Source organism: Sparus aurata, chromosome 15, assembly GCF_900880675.1.
Source record: "Sparus aurata chromosome 15, fSpaAur1.1, whole genome shotgun sequence".
In the NCBI taxonomy this organism is placed as follows: domain Eukaryota; kingdom Metazoa; phylum Chordata; class Actinopteri; order Spariformes; family Sparidae; genus Sparus; species Sparus aurata.
Genome location: NC_044201.1, coordinates 21179423 through 21192642, shown reverse-complemented (window position 1 = coordinate 21192642; position 13220 = coordinate 21179423). Strand labels below are relative to the sequence as shown.

The 13220-nt window shown below is 40.2% G+C and overlaps 1 protein-coding gene across 6 annotated transcripts in view; it reads left to right on the top strand.

Moving 5' to 3' along the window:
• akt3a (v-akt murine thymoma viral oncogene homolog 3a) overlaps positions 1-13220 on the top strand; it is a 66613-nt gene that overhangs the window by 40427 nt on the left and 12966 nt on the right. For all 6 annotated transcript variants that reach the window (XM_030440836.1, XM_030440838.1, XM_030440840.1 and 3 more), the window contains 7 exons: positions 2098-2209; positions 5412-5556; positions 6252-6383; positions 6563-6628; positions 7561-7629; positions 10234-10356; positions 11165-11293. In XM_030440836.1, the coding sequence (XP_030296696.1) occupies positions 2098-2209; positions 5412-5556; positions 6252-6383; positions 6563-6628; positions 7561-7629; positions 10234-10356; positions 11165-11293 (776 nt within the window). The remainder of the gene's footprint in view (positions 1-2097; positions 2210-5411; positions 5557-6251; positions 6384-6562; positions 6629-7560; positions 7630-10233; positions 10357-11164; positions 11294-13220) is intronic.

Genomic DNA, 13220 nt, shown 5'->3' with positions numbered 1-13220 from the left:
TGTGGCAAACAACCCAATTTCAGCTAACGTTCAAACTTCAATATCACTTTTCCTGTGTGTGTGTGTGAGTGAGTGTTTGCTCATGAGTGTTTTTTGGCATCGTCCCATAGCATGACCTTGTTTTCTGGCGGCACAGCAGGCCACGCTCATGAGTCAGGTAGTAACTTCTTTGTGTGTGTATGTCTGTGCTTGTTTGAATCTACATTGAATCTCTGCCGCGTGTACGACCTGAGGTGTGTTGTCATTAACCTTCCTGTCTATATTTAGGCTGAGCCATGACGTGCTGTGCTGTGCCACACTTAAACAGAAAGTAATTGGAAGAAGGGATAGCTGAGGACGGGAGGAGAGAGGAGAGAATGACAGGAGACAAAAGGAGAGCAGAGGGGAGGAGAAAACAGGAGAGGAGGATGGAGGGTGATGTATGTAGAACAAAGACGAAGTGGGGGAGACGAGAGGTCAGAGGATGGATCATTCTGCTCTTTTACATCAGCTCTCATCCCGGATGAGCACAGAGACTGCTGAGGGACAATCAAGATGCATTTCTTCCCACAGAGATCTCACAGCCCCATCTGGCTATGTGTGCGTACGTTTCTGCGTTTGTGTACTGTATTATGCGTTTGTGTAATAATGGCCTACTGTATTGCCCATTTTCACACAAATGTGTCTCTTCGGATACTCGCCAGATGCGTATGTGCTGGAACACATAATATCCCTTGGAACAGGAGAGAGCCTTTATTTGAATCATGAGCGGCTGAAGTTATTGCCTATGTTTAAACTAAAAAAATTAAAAACAAAGCTGCATCTGTACTTAATTGTGCAGTTAATCTCAACTTGATATTCAAATTTGGTCTGTTTAATTTGAAGTTGTAGGTCTACATTCCTTGGTGATTGGTGAGGATAGACCAATTATTGACCTGGCAGATTTTTGGGGTCGATATTTAGGATTCTCAGGATCTGCGGAGTAACTTGAAGTTATGAAATGAATATAGTGGAGTGTAAGTATAATGTGGCAGAGAATGGAAACCCCAAAATTGTAATTTGGTACTGTACTTGAGTAAATTGTAGGTACATTCCATTGCTGTTTATTCCTAAATTCTGACACTTTCATTCTACTGTAAACGTACATTGGTTTCAAGTACTGGTTATCTGTCTGCTCAATTACCAGTAATGGTTTGTTACTGTACAATTTATATTATTATTATCAGTTATGACTTACCCTTAAAGAATGAATCAAGTGTTTTTTACTTGAACAATTTCACAAAATAACATGCCCTGACATTAAACTTGAAATATTGTTGGATAATCAACACGTTTTATTTTTGCATATTCCTCCCCAACTTGAGATTCACAAAACAACAAAAAACAGTTCAACAAACACCTTTCTTGTGACATCAAACAAAAAATGTTCATAGTAGCAAAAAGCGAAGGTGTTATCAGTTACCTGTGTTTGCTCAATTAATTAGTTAATCAGTTAATTATTACTCTAGCAAGCGACAAGGGAGATTTATTTATAAACTATACCATTACAAGTTAATTAATTGAGCCTTACATTAAAATGCGTACTGATTGTAGTAAAAGCTATGATAATATACAAGAAATTGTAAAATATCTTCACAAAAGAAGATTAAAAAAGAATCCCAATAAAACCTCTAACACACAAAAAAGACATCGACATACCACAAACAGACAAAGTTTTTTGCACACCAGAATTTTGGAACTTTGATACTTTGCTAGAATAAAAAACAATCTCAATAACTCTTTTGATACCATAGCAACATAAAAAAACAAAGTTCTGGTCACACAATGCAGGATAATTGTTTTGCTTTTCTTATTAACCTGCAAACGGTTCTGATACAGAAAAGGTCACTGAGCACATACCAACACAGCTGTGATGTTGTTGATATCCATGCAGCCTTTGGGTGAAATTCTGATTGAAAATATGTGTTGTTGGTTGGGGTTGGGGTTAGGGTTAAGGTTATCAGTACAGCTAACTGAATCCTTTTCTAGGTACAGTTGGAAACTTATAGCTCTTCTTGATTTCCATTTTCTCTCTCTGCCTCAGTGTTGTAATTATCCTTAATCTCTGGCTGGTTTCAGAATGTCAACTGATGAAGACGGAGAGGCCGAAGCCCAACACCTTCATCATACGCTGCTTACAGTGGACCACTGTTATCGAGAGGACCTTCCACGTGGACACGCCTGATGAGAGGTCAGTTTCCTGAAGACTAGAGCAACTTCTGGTCGTTGTTGGTCAGTGAAGAAAGAGGGTGTCAAACACTGTCTCCTGCTTGAATCCCATCAGGCTGAGATGAAAAATAAACCGTTTTTATGTGCAGTTGAACCAGGTATTTGAATGCTTGATGCTGGCACTGTAGACTTTTCTGACATTTCTCTCACAGCAGCAGTTTAGATGAAAAATTGGCATTTAAATTAATTAAAACCTGCCAGTTAAAACATCCAAATATTGCCTTTTTTTCGTTTTCAAATTACTTCTTAAACTTAAATCAGTTTCAGTTCAATTTAAACACTGTCAAAAGCGCATGACATTAGTCTAAACATAGATAAAAAAATAAATATAATGTTGGTATCATCAAGGGCAGAGGTATATGAGAGGAGGTTTGTACTGTAGAGAGTTAGTTTTTTTGGTGTGCGTGTGTGAATGTGTGTGTGTGAGGGAAAGAGAGAGGGTGAGAGAGACAGAGTGGAAAGGAGACCTTTCAAGTAGCGTTGGCATAAATTCTCCAGCTGCTCAGTTCCTTTCTGAGGAGCTGAGGTGTTTATCTCCAGAAAATGAACAGCTTTGCCCAGAAGACCACAGATGCTTCTGTGCATCCTTTGAGTTTGTGTTTGCGTGTTTTATGTGTGTGTGTGTGTGTGTGTGTGTGTGTGTGTGTGTGTGTGTGTGTTGCAGCTGTCTGTCCAACTTTATCTGTGTTATATGTTGCTTTATAATAGTTTTGCCTCGAGATAATCAAAAACATTTCAGAGTTAACACAAAACGAATAACTTTCAATTGATTATTTTTTAACTTAAGTGTTTGCGATAGTGGACAGTGAGCTCCAGATGTGTGCATGTTTCGCTGTAAAAGTGTGTGCATCATTGAAGTTTAAGTGGGTTGGAAAGGAGTGTGTGTGCGCCACAACTGGGTGTCTCTGTGTCTCTGTGTGTGTGTTACTGTATTTGTTGTACTGTACCAGTGCTGGCAGGGCGCCAGCTACCACAGCCCCAGCCGTGAGCAGAGAGGGTGGCACATGTTGGCATGGTGCCCGACTGTAGGCAGGCCCATTATCTCTCATTAGCAAAAAAAAAAAAAACTCATTATACAAAAAACACTCTAACCAAGAGAGAGAGCATTTATCTGCTGCCTGACCTTGAGAGAGTTCCCGTTGCTTTTCATGTAGCTACACGCACACACACACATCACGGTGCCACAAATTGAGTGCTCCATTGTGGTAGACGGAGTGTAACTTGAGTTTGCCCTTGTTTTGGAGTGTGTAGGGTACGCTCAGAAGTCTTTGCAGAAGAAAAGGGATTCAGATCTTAAAAACACAGACAGACACTGCTCTGTTTAGGTTCAGATGGAGTGTTTCTCCAGATCCCTCAAGGAAACATATGGGCATCTAACTCAAAACAAAACAAAAGACACAGGGGTGATCATTTGGGAGTCAAACAGGTTTCATTATTATGATCTCCACCCGGCTTACACTTGGTAAGTGTATTTGAAAGTGCACACTCGTAAATCCTGACTTGCTTCTCTTGAACCCTGAGGATTTCTGAATATTTGAATATCATCTTGGGTTCACCTCAGTTTGGGCTCTTCAGCTAACATGTAACCCTTGCATGTAGCAAAGGATTAACACTGTTTGAGTGAGGATCGGTGGGGGAAAGAGTTGAAAAGAGACTGAATTCTGAAGCCAGTTCAGATGAGACGATGCAACATTTTCAGCATTTGAATGTTATGTTTAAAATCAGAAATGTATTAATCTGATTCTCGTTAACAAGATTTACAATTTCACAAAATTCAAAATATGTATCTCTTCTCTTCTCTTCTCTTCTCTTCTCTTCCTGTATAAACCATTATATTCATCATCATTAAGTACCTTTCACATGCCTACACATCCTGATGCATGGCTGGCCTTCTGCTACAGATGATGATCACACACACATACACACACAATCGAACTCACCCATTTTCTCTAAACAGATGTTGAACACCACCACTAATGGAAAGTCAATGGGGAGGAACAATGTTAGCAAACAACAATGCATTGTTCCCTCCGATGTATGGGTGTGCGAACACACACACACACACGTACTCCCCTCTCTCATACACACACACATGCACAGACTGGTAGGCATTAGTTCTGCTCCATGATCATTGCTCATTTGGTTGATTCTCTAGTTGACCATGTTTCCTCTGTGTTGAACAAATAGGTGTTTATGTTAATTGAAAACAGTTTAGTGCCTTTAAAAAACGTGTTAAATAAGAGCATTAACCATCCTATTGGAGAATATGTGAACAGTATTATATATATGTGTGATAGTGTAATTTAATATTACCTGGGATGGTTTCAGTTATGTATTGATGTATTTGTGCATGTACAGTGTTCTCTCTACATTAGTTCAGGAGAGGTGGACCCCCAAAGTAATAACATTACCACCTCAGCTAAATTAAAGGGGTTATTAAAATATATAATCTAGATAACAAACCAAAGAAAAACTAATATGCATAAGGCCTAGTTTGTAGAAGTATCCCTTTTTAATCATGATTGCTGCAAACCACAGTACAGTAAACACTGATTTATGTGGTATGCTTTTTCACCAGCACATTAAGTTAGGCAAACACTCAACAGGGCACCGGGCACAAGTACTATAACAATAATAACTTAACGTATAGCATGCAAACAATGTTTTTGTCAAACACTAGGGCTGCCCAATTTGGTAAAAGAAAAAATCTGATTGTGATTATTTCATAGATATTGCGATGACGATCTGATTCATGATCAGTGGGAATTGTCATTTTTGCATCGCTAATGAATATGAATCAACACTAAACATCAATGTCACATGAAGATGTGACATTTGTCAGGGCCGTACCAAACAAACATTTTTTCTTACATCTAAAGAACAAGATTTGAAGGCCAGGCAGCACAACAGTTCTTCTTTATAATGCTGTTTTGTTTAACATTTTACCTTTATCAAAAATGTTAGTATTAATGTTAGTTAATATTTTGATAGATCTTGCAGCCCTGCAAACAACTTATTTTCGAATATGGACACATAGATAAATTAGGATTGTGTCTCAGTCAATTTCATCCTGTTAAACTGTAAAGTTTGTCAGAAGCATGGGATGGGGTACAGTAGATGTCTGTGCCTCCCTAAACTTAATGTTATTGTGTTTGTAAACTCAGAGATGAGTGGACAGAGGCCATCCAGATGGTGGCTGATAAGCTGCAGAGACAAGAGGAGGAAAGGATCCAGTGCAGTCCCACCTCCAACATCGACAACATGGTCGAGGAGGAGATGGACATCTCAACCACACACCACAAACGCAAGGTAACACGTGACAACAGACACATATATACACACACATCCAATCACAAATGTGCACTAACACACTCTACACTCAAAATACAGAAATTATTTCAGCTTTTTATTGTCATGTATTGGGTTATTACCTTTGACTGCAATTTTGAAAATGTCCTCTCAGTCACAGGTTTGTGTCAACATGAAATAGCCCCTTTGAGAGTGTAAATTGGTTTTCCCATATTAAAGTGCTCCAGCAAATAAAAGCAGTCATGTAAAATAACACTTGTAAATGTGATTTGTATCAAAGGCAAAGTCTACACACTGGTAAAATATGTACTTGATATATCAAGTAAACTACACAGTCTAAAGTACAGCCTCCACTCATTACACCACTCACTCATGGTTTTTGCTGGGTGTAATTTTGTATGAGTGCTTTAATGTTAGAAATTTCAGTCGCAGTAAAAATCAAATTTTCTCTGTATCTCGTCTTAGACCAGAGAATGGGTCAGTTCTGACCAGACAAAAACCCTAGATGAAAGAGTATCACTAAGGCCCAATCCCAATACATCCCTTCCCCCTAACACTCAGCCTTACCCCTCTGATTTACAGGTTCACATCTAAGGGTAGAGCATACCGTTATCCATATAAATGATTCATCCTAACGTGTAATCAATGAGCATGAAAAGCTTAGATTGTGTACGTTCTGTGTTTCCTTCCCAAAGACAATGAGTGACTTCGACTACCTGAAGCTGCTGGGAAAGGGAACCTTTGGTAAAGTGATTCTTGTCCGAGAAAAGGCCAGCGGAAAGTACTACGCCATGAAAATCCTTAAAAAAGAGGTCATCATAGCCAAGGTCAGTCTAGCTAAGAAACTTCATATCTTTTTATCCTGCACTAAATCTTTTTTTCTGTGTGACTACTTTAAATTTTGAGTACAGTGTCAGATGTCAGTTTCTGATGTTTTTAATGCATCTCATGAAGTGCTCTTCAGCTGCCTGATTTGATTGAAAATGTTTTGACTGGATCTGTGCAGGATGAAGTGGCTCACACACTTACAGAGAGCAGAGTACTGAAAAACACCAGACACCCCTTTCTCACTGTGAGTACCTCATATACACTGAACACAAACGGTTTCAATTCAGACATATGTGCATATTCAAATGTTCAGACATCTGTAAGAGATCATGTCACGTGCATGTCACAAATACACACACACACACACACAGCATATTGATCCTATACATAACCACGTCTCTAGAGGCTAATTATGAGATAGACAACGAATAGTTTGTACATTAACGACCGCATCTGTTAGCTTTACTCTCTGTCTTTGATGTACACATACACACATTATCTGCAGCCCATTCCTATCACACTCCTTGTAAACACACACACACTCTCACACACACACACACACACACACAGTTGTGAGAGCAATTACAGTTCACATCTGAGTTTACCCTTGTCACACCTGCAGCCACAAAGAGACTCTGACCAACTGTTCTTTTGTTTAGCAGCTCTCTCCCTCCAAAGAAAAGACACACACACCTTCATGCTTTGAATAAGCAAATAAAGACATAAAGTGTTTGAAGCTATGAATGATCATGTTTTGTTCCTCCTGCCGTTTTAGCTACAATGGAACCAGACTTTTTCGCTGCATACAAAACGCTCACTCATTCGCTTTCACAATGTACATAAGTACATAATGTACATAATGTATTATCATTAAAGAATTGAAATAACACATGTTAAACAATATTTTATGACATTCAAGTCATCCTTCTGTCAGTAAATACATGGACGTGGTACATGTAGTTAGAACTCAATTAGTAGCAATCACTTATATGCTGCTGTGTGGGATAATTTGAGTCATTATATCCATTTAGATTTTAATACATCTGACCACATGAGGGAATAAAACAAAACAATAAACATTGGACTGAAACCGATGAAACTGTTTGCTATATGGTGTTATTCCTTTGACACACATGAATCAATTCACTTTTTTTTTTATTTCTGTTTGTGTTTCAGTCATTGAAGTATTCATTCCAGACTAAAGACCGCCTCTGTTTCGTCATGGAATATGTGAATGGAGGAGAGGTAAGACACACACACACACAGTTTCGTGATAGTTGTGCAGTATGTGGTAACCCTAATTTGTGTCACTGCTTTAAACAGTCAGTTGAACCACAATTCCACCACACTAACTGACAGCGTCTGGGCCCCTCACCTATTCTGCCTCGAGCTCAAAGCTGTGTTGAAGCTCATACAACAGGAAATTGGCTATAGCTTCATATTTACAATACTGATAAAGATACATTTGTTGAAGCTTTTGTCAACATTTTTATCAGTAAATATGAACTGACATAATTATTATTTATCACAGTCCTTTAAAATGGGATGCACAACATTGGATTTTTGCCAAGATATAAGAAGCATTTTATTGTTTTATCAGGCTGAGGTGGAACTAATTTATCTACTTAAGGGTTAAGTTCCCCATTCATTCATTATCTACTCACCCTTATGCCGATGGAAGTCAGGTAAAGTTTCGTAGTCCACAAAACATTTTTGGAGCTTTACAGCCAACGGTGTTGAAGAATTCTACTAAGCAACTGAAGTAGTAGATATGGACTTATTTTAAAATTGTAAAAACAACACAAAGACCTGCATGAAGTTTCTCCATACAGCTTGGTGAAATCCAAGTTTCCTGAAGCCCCTAAATCTCAAATTTATTTGGGAATACAGTGATGTTTTCAGCTTTAAAACAGGTGTACATAATGTCTTTTCAAATCATTCTGATTTTTAATTTTAATGTTTTTTTATTTTTAAAACAAGTCCACATCTACTTTAGTTGTTAAGGAGAATGCTGGAATTATAGCATCATTCTGTTGCCAAAAACTACAATTTTTGGACTTAACAGTCTGATCAAGGTGACGTGCTGATAGTAAAGTGCGTACGCAGTTCTAAATAATGATGTCAAGTTCCATTGCTGGAGGACACCATTGTTTCCAAGTGTATATGAGTTTTTCTCAATATTATTTCAATGGCCTCCTTAACATGATTTTTGCATGGGTAATGTGAGGTAATTGTAGGTGAGCGTCTGCAACAGTAATGCAGCAAAACAATGTTAATACATGCAAACACTCGAGAAGTGGCTAAAGTTTGACTGTTCGATTGCTTCCTAACACAGTTAATTTGCCAACCAACTGGCCTCTCGCTTTCCTTCTCGTCTTTCTTTCCCATTCCATCCCTCTTTTGCCCGTATCTATTTATGAACACACCTATGGGGCAGTTATAGCCAGAATGACAGTCGGAGACGAAATGAGTTTGGATTCCCCCACTTCTCCACTCCTCAGATTTTTAATCGGGCCGTTTTTTGCAATCTTGCTTCATTCCCTCAGTGTAACTGTCACCTGCTCCCCTCCCAGTTAGTTAAGCGGTTCAGCCAGCGCCAGGCCTGAGCAAACACACACTCACTCACTCACACAGAAAACACCAGCAAACACACTCATATTTAGACAAACACACACACAGCAAATTTTTACCTCAACGGACAAATTGTGACCAGACATTCCTCTCACAAACACACACACACACACACACACACACACACACACACACACACACACACACACACACACATATACACACAACCCATTACAAACCTGCCACAGTCACAGCTGCCAGTACACTGATGAAGGCCCACCTGTCGTGTTACCCCATCTCACCGCACCCCCACCACACACACCACACACACACGTTACACATGGACACCATTTGAGCAAGGTGGTCTGTGAGCATCACTCCAGCGGCCATATGCAAACCTCCCTGAACAATTAATGGGGAGATGTGTGCCCCTTGGCCTCATGGGTAATTTGTACGACTTGACTGGTGTGCCGCAGCAGGCTGGTGTCATTTTGGTGCCACATGTGTAGCTGTGTGACAGTGATAACTTGACATCTGACGGCTGGGGAGATAGTAAGAGAGAGAGAGAGATGAAGGGAGTAAGAAAGCAAGACAGTGGAGAAACGGAAGGTCGACCCACCTGGGAAAAAGTTGTGTCGTCTTAAAAGTATTAAAAAAACAAGCTTTGTGCCAAAAACAGAAAAGGATGGATATGAGAATGGTGTAAATGAAGACGGAGGCGCAGGGGGCAAGGCCAGTTAGGCCACTAATGAGTGCTGCACTATAGGCTGTTGGGATGGAAGGGGGGGGGGGACGTTGGCGGAGATGGCGACGGCGGCAGCAGCGGCGGTCGGCCTGTCTTTAACTAGACTGGTGTATTGATTAAACCCTTGATTTGGCCCCCGTCGCCGAACTCCACGCCAGCACAGTGCCAACCTAGCCCAGAGGGTAACGTGGAAGAGGTATGCGAATGTGTGTGTGTGTGTGAGTGAGTGGTAGGGGGGGGGGGCTGCTAGATGAGGCGCCAGCTGCCGAGCGCCTCCACCCGCCCTCCTCCGAGACACCCCCCACCCAACCCCTCTCCACGTGCACCCCTCACACACACACCCCCTGCTCGCCCTCCCCTCCGCTATCTATCATCTCAATATGGTGCGGGCAGCCAGTTTGTGTTGTGCTAATTTCCTCCAATAAATCAGTAATTATTGCTGTGCCGTCCCTGCTGTCTCTCCCCTCTCTCTCTCCCCCGCCCTCTCTTTCCCTCTCACCCTCTCTCTCTCTTCCTCCCTCCTTCTCCCGCAGCTGTTTTTCCATTTGTCCAGAGAGCGGGTGTTCTCAGAGGAGCGCACGCGCTTCTATGGCGCCGAGATCGTCTCGGCTCTTGACTACCTGCATTCAGCCAAGATTGTGTACCGGGACCTCAAGGTAAACAGAAACAGAGTGGAGGCAGGTTGGGGGGCATGGATGAGAGTGATCTGCTATTTGAGGGAAAACTTTTTCTCTTTTTTTTAGCCTCCCACTGTTTTTTTTTAGTTTTTTTTTTCATCCAGGAGGAGAGGAATGGCTCTGGATGTGTGGTGATTAGAGACAGGGACAGGGACAGGGACAGGCACACACAGACATAAAGCAGTAAAGAAGCGTGGGAGGTGGAGGCACGCAGGCAGGGAGTGATGGAGGAAGGGAGGGGGTGCTGATGCCACAGAGGTAGAGAGGTAGATGGCTCTGTCTGAGAGTCTGCCTGGCAGCCTTGGCCCCAGCCCTGCTCACAGCATCCAAGAAACAGAAAGGAGAAAAAGCAGACCGAGAGCGAGAAAAACACTTCAGCCATTAAAATTAAAAGGTTGAGTGGCTTCACTACATGCCTGAAGTTTATTTCCCTCCTCTGCTTGGAGTTTGTGTGTCTGAGTGTGTGTGTGCTGCTACGATGTGCGTCTAATACAATATTGTTCCCTTTACAAGTCTGCCTCTGCTCTCCTCTTCAGAGGAAAGTCTTTTAGCCAAAGCAGTAACGTATTGTGTTGATTCTCAGTCACAAATGATGCAAGCTAAATATTATTCCAAACCTTTGACAAAAATCCCTCGAGATGAATGCAAGCCAGTTCCCTTCTTCATGTCACTCCAAGAAATGTATTGTCAGGATTTAGTTTTCTCTTCTACATCCACTTATTTTTTTGAGATTCCGATGATGAACGTTGCATTGTGGGAATTGCTGTGTATTTTGTTTCCCTTCCAGTTGGAAAACCTGATGCTAGATAAAGACGGCCATATGAAGATCACTGATTTTGGACTCTGCAAAGAAGGCATCACAGATGCTGCTACCATGAAGACCTTCTGTGGCACACCAGAGTACCTCGCACCTGAGGTAACTTCATGGTTTTCCTCTGGATCTTTTGATATAATTTAGTATTTTTTTGTTTCTCTATTTCTCTCTCTCTCTCTTTTTCTCCCTTATTTGTGTTTTCTTCCATGACTTGAAGTGAGTGTTTTTGCACTTTTCCACTTCTTCAGTCTTCCTCTCCTTTCTTGCTTTCTTTTTCATTCACCAGGCAGCAGGTTACAGTGCTCCAGAAGAGTAACCTTGAATTTTTAGGTCTCTAACTTAGCTTTTTTTAATTTGAGTTTTTATTAAACTTTATTTTACAAAGTATATTCACATTGAAAGTCACTTGCTTTACAAGGGAGACCTGGCCAAGACAGCAGCAAAAAAACATCTCACATAAAGAATCAAACATCTTAACAACTTATAACAAACAACATGCACATTTTTCCAAAAAAGAAACAAGCGACTGGTTTGAAACAATCAGCAAATTACCTAAGACAACATCTTTGACTCAGTAGCAGAACTTGTGCATTCAGTGCGCAAATTGTCCCTTATCTTATTTTTATAATTTTCGGAACACATAAAGTAATCAAGTTTAAGGTGTCTATGTAACTCACACCTGCATGAAGATGCAACAACTTTCAATCCACTTTCACCAAAGACAGTGCAGTTTCGAAACAAATAACTGAAAGTAAAGTATGAAGCATAATGACAAATGTAATGTCTCAGCTTCTACTAATAAAACAAAACTAGATCACTCACATCTACTGTATGTACCTTAAAGGTCTGAGGAAAAGTATTTAGAGCCAGAAATAACTTATTGGTCAGTTTTCAGCTATCTACTTTTTATAAGAAAGAAACAGTTTGTTTTCATTTTTTTTGTCTTATTTTGGAAGCGATTTATTTCAGTGTATGTGGTGCTACGAAATATCAACAATTTTCTTTGTTCCTGTTTACTTAGCACTAAATATGAGCGTCAGAACCAGAGGCACATTTCTCAGATTCAATTCACATTACTGTCACTGGCTACTGCAGCAGCGGAGGCAGCTCATCCTCTATTTTTGAGAGACAATAGGGATAAAATAATAGAATAGTAATTGGTTGAAATAAACATTACCAAATCTCAGTACCATGTATATGATAATTTATCTTCTTTTTACTTTGAATTTGTTTTAACTTTTACTTTTACAGTTACTTAAAATAACATTATACGCTGGCTGGTTTTCCTCCTGTCCCCTCCAGTTTTTTGAGTCACACAGTCAGGTCAAGTAAGTTATGTAGCATCAGTTCATCACGTGCTCACCAAGGTCAACTGAAACATTCTTCAATCAAAAAATAAAATAATACAATACAAAAAAAAAAATCAAACTTGATATGTGTTGATGTAATTCTGCTCTACTTACAGTGAATCATAGATGACATAACAAGACGTAATTTAGTGTGTTTCAACACACGGTAGATGGGGAAACGTTTGTCCAATGTGGCCAAATGTTGATGAATTTGATGACCACATCCCGAACACAGTGTCAACTCTATACATTTCATTAATCTACTAATAAATGACAGAAAGTTCAGGGTATGAATGTGAAATTCTGTAAACTGAGCAGATTGGCTGAGACTATGTAGTACACAAAAGCATCTGCACACATACACGAAACCTGAAAGTCATGAAGTGTTGATCCAGGTACTCTCTCACACCGTGCATTTTGTCAGGACTGTGATGTTTGATGTCTTATAGTGGAGTTTATGTATGTACATTTCATTTGCAGATTTCACAGGCAAACACTTTCCATAATATCTGGATGAAAAGTAAATATGCAGCCCATGCGTGTGAATGAGGGTTGAATTGAAAGAGGGCACAGCGCTTACGCACACAAACACACACAACTACATTCTTGAAATTTTTTTCCAGCCATCCGCTGTCCAGCCATCAGCGCTGCCTCATGCGGAGGCCAGCAGATCAACTGGC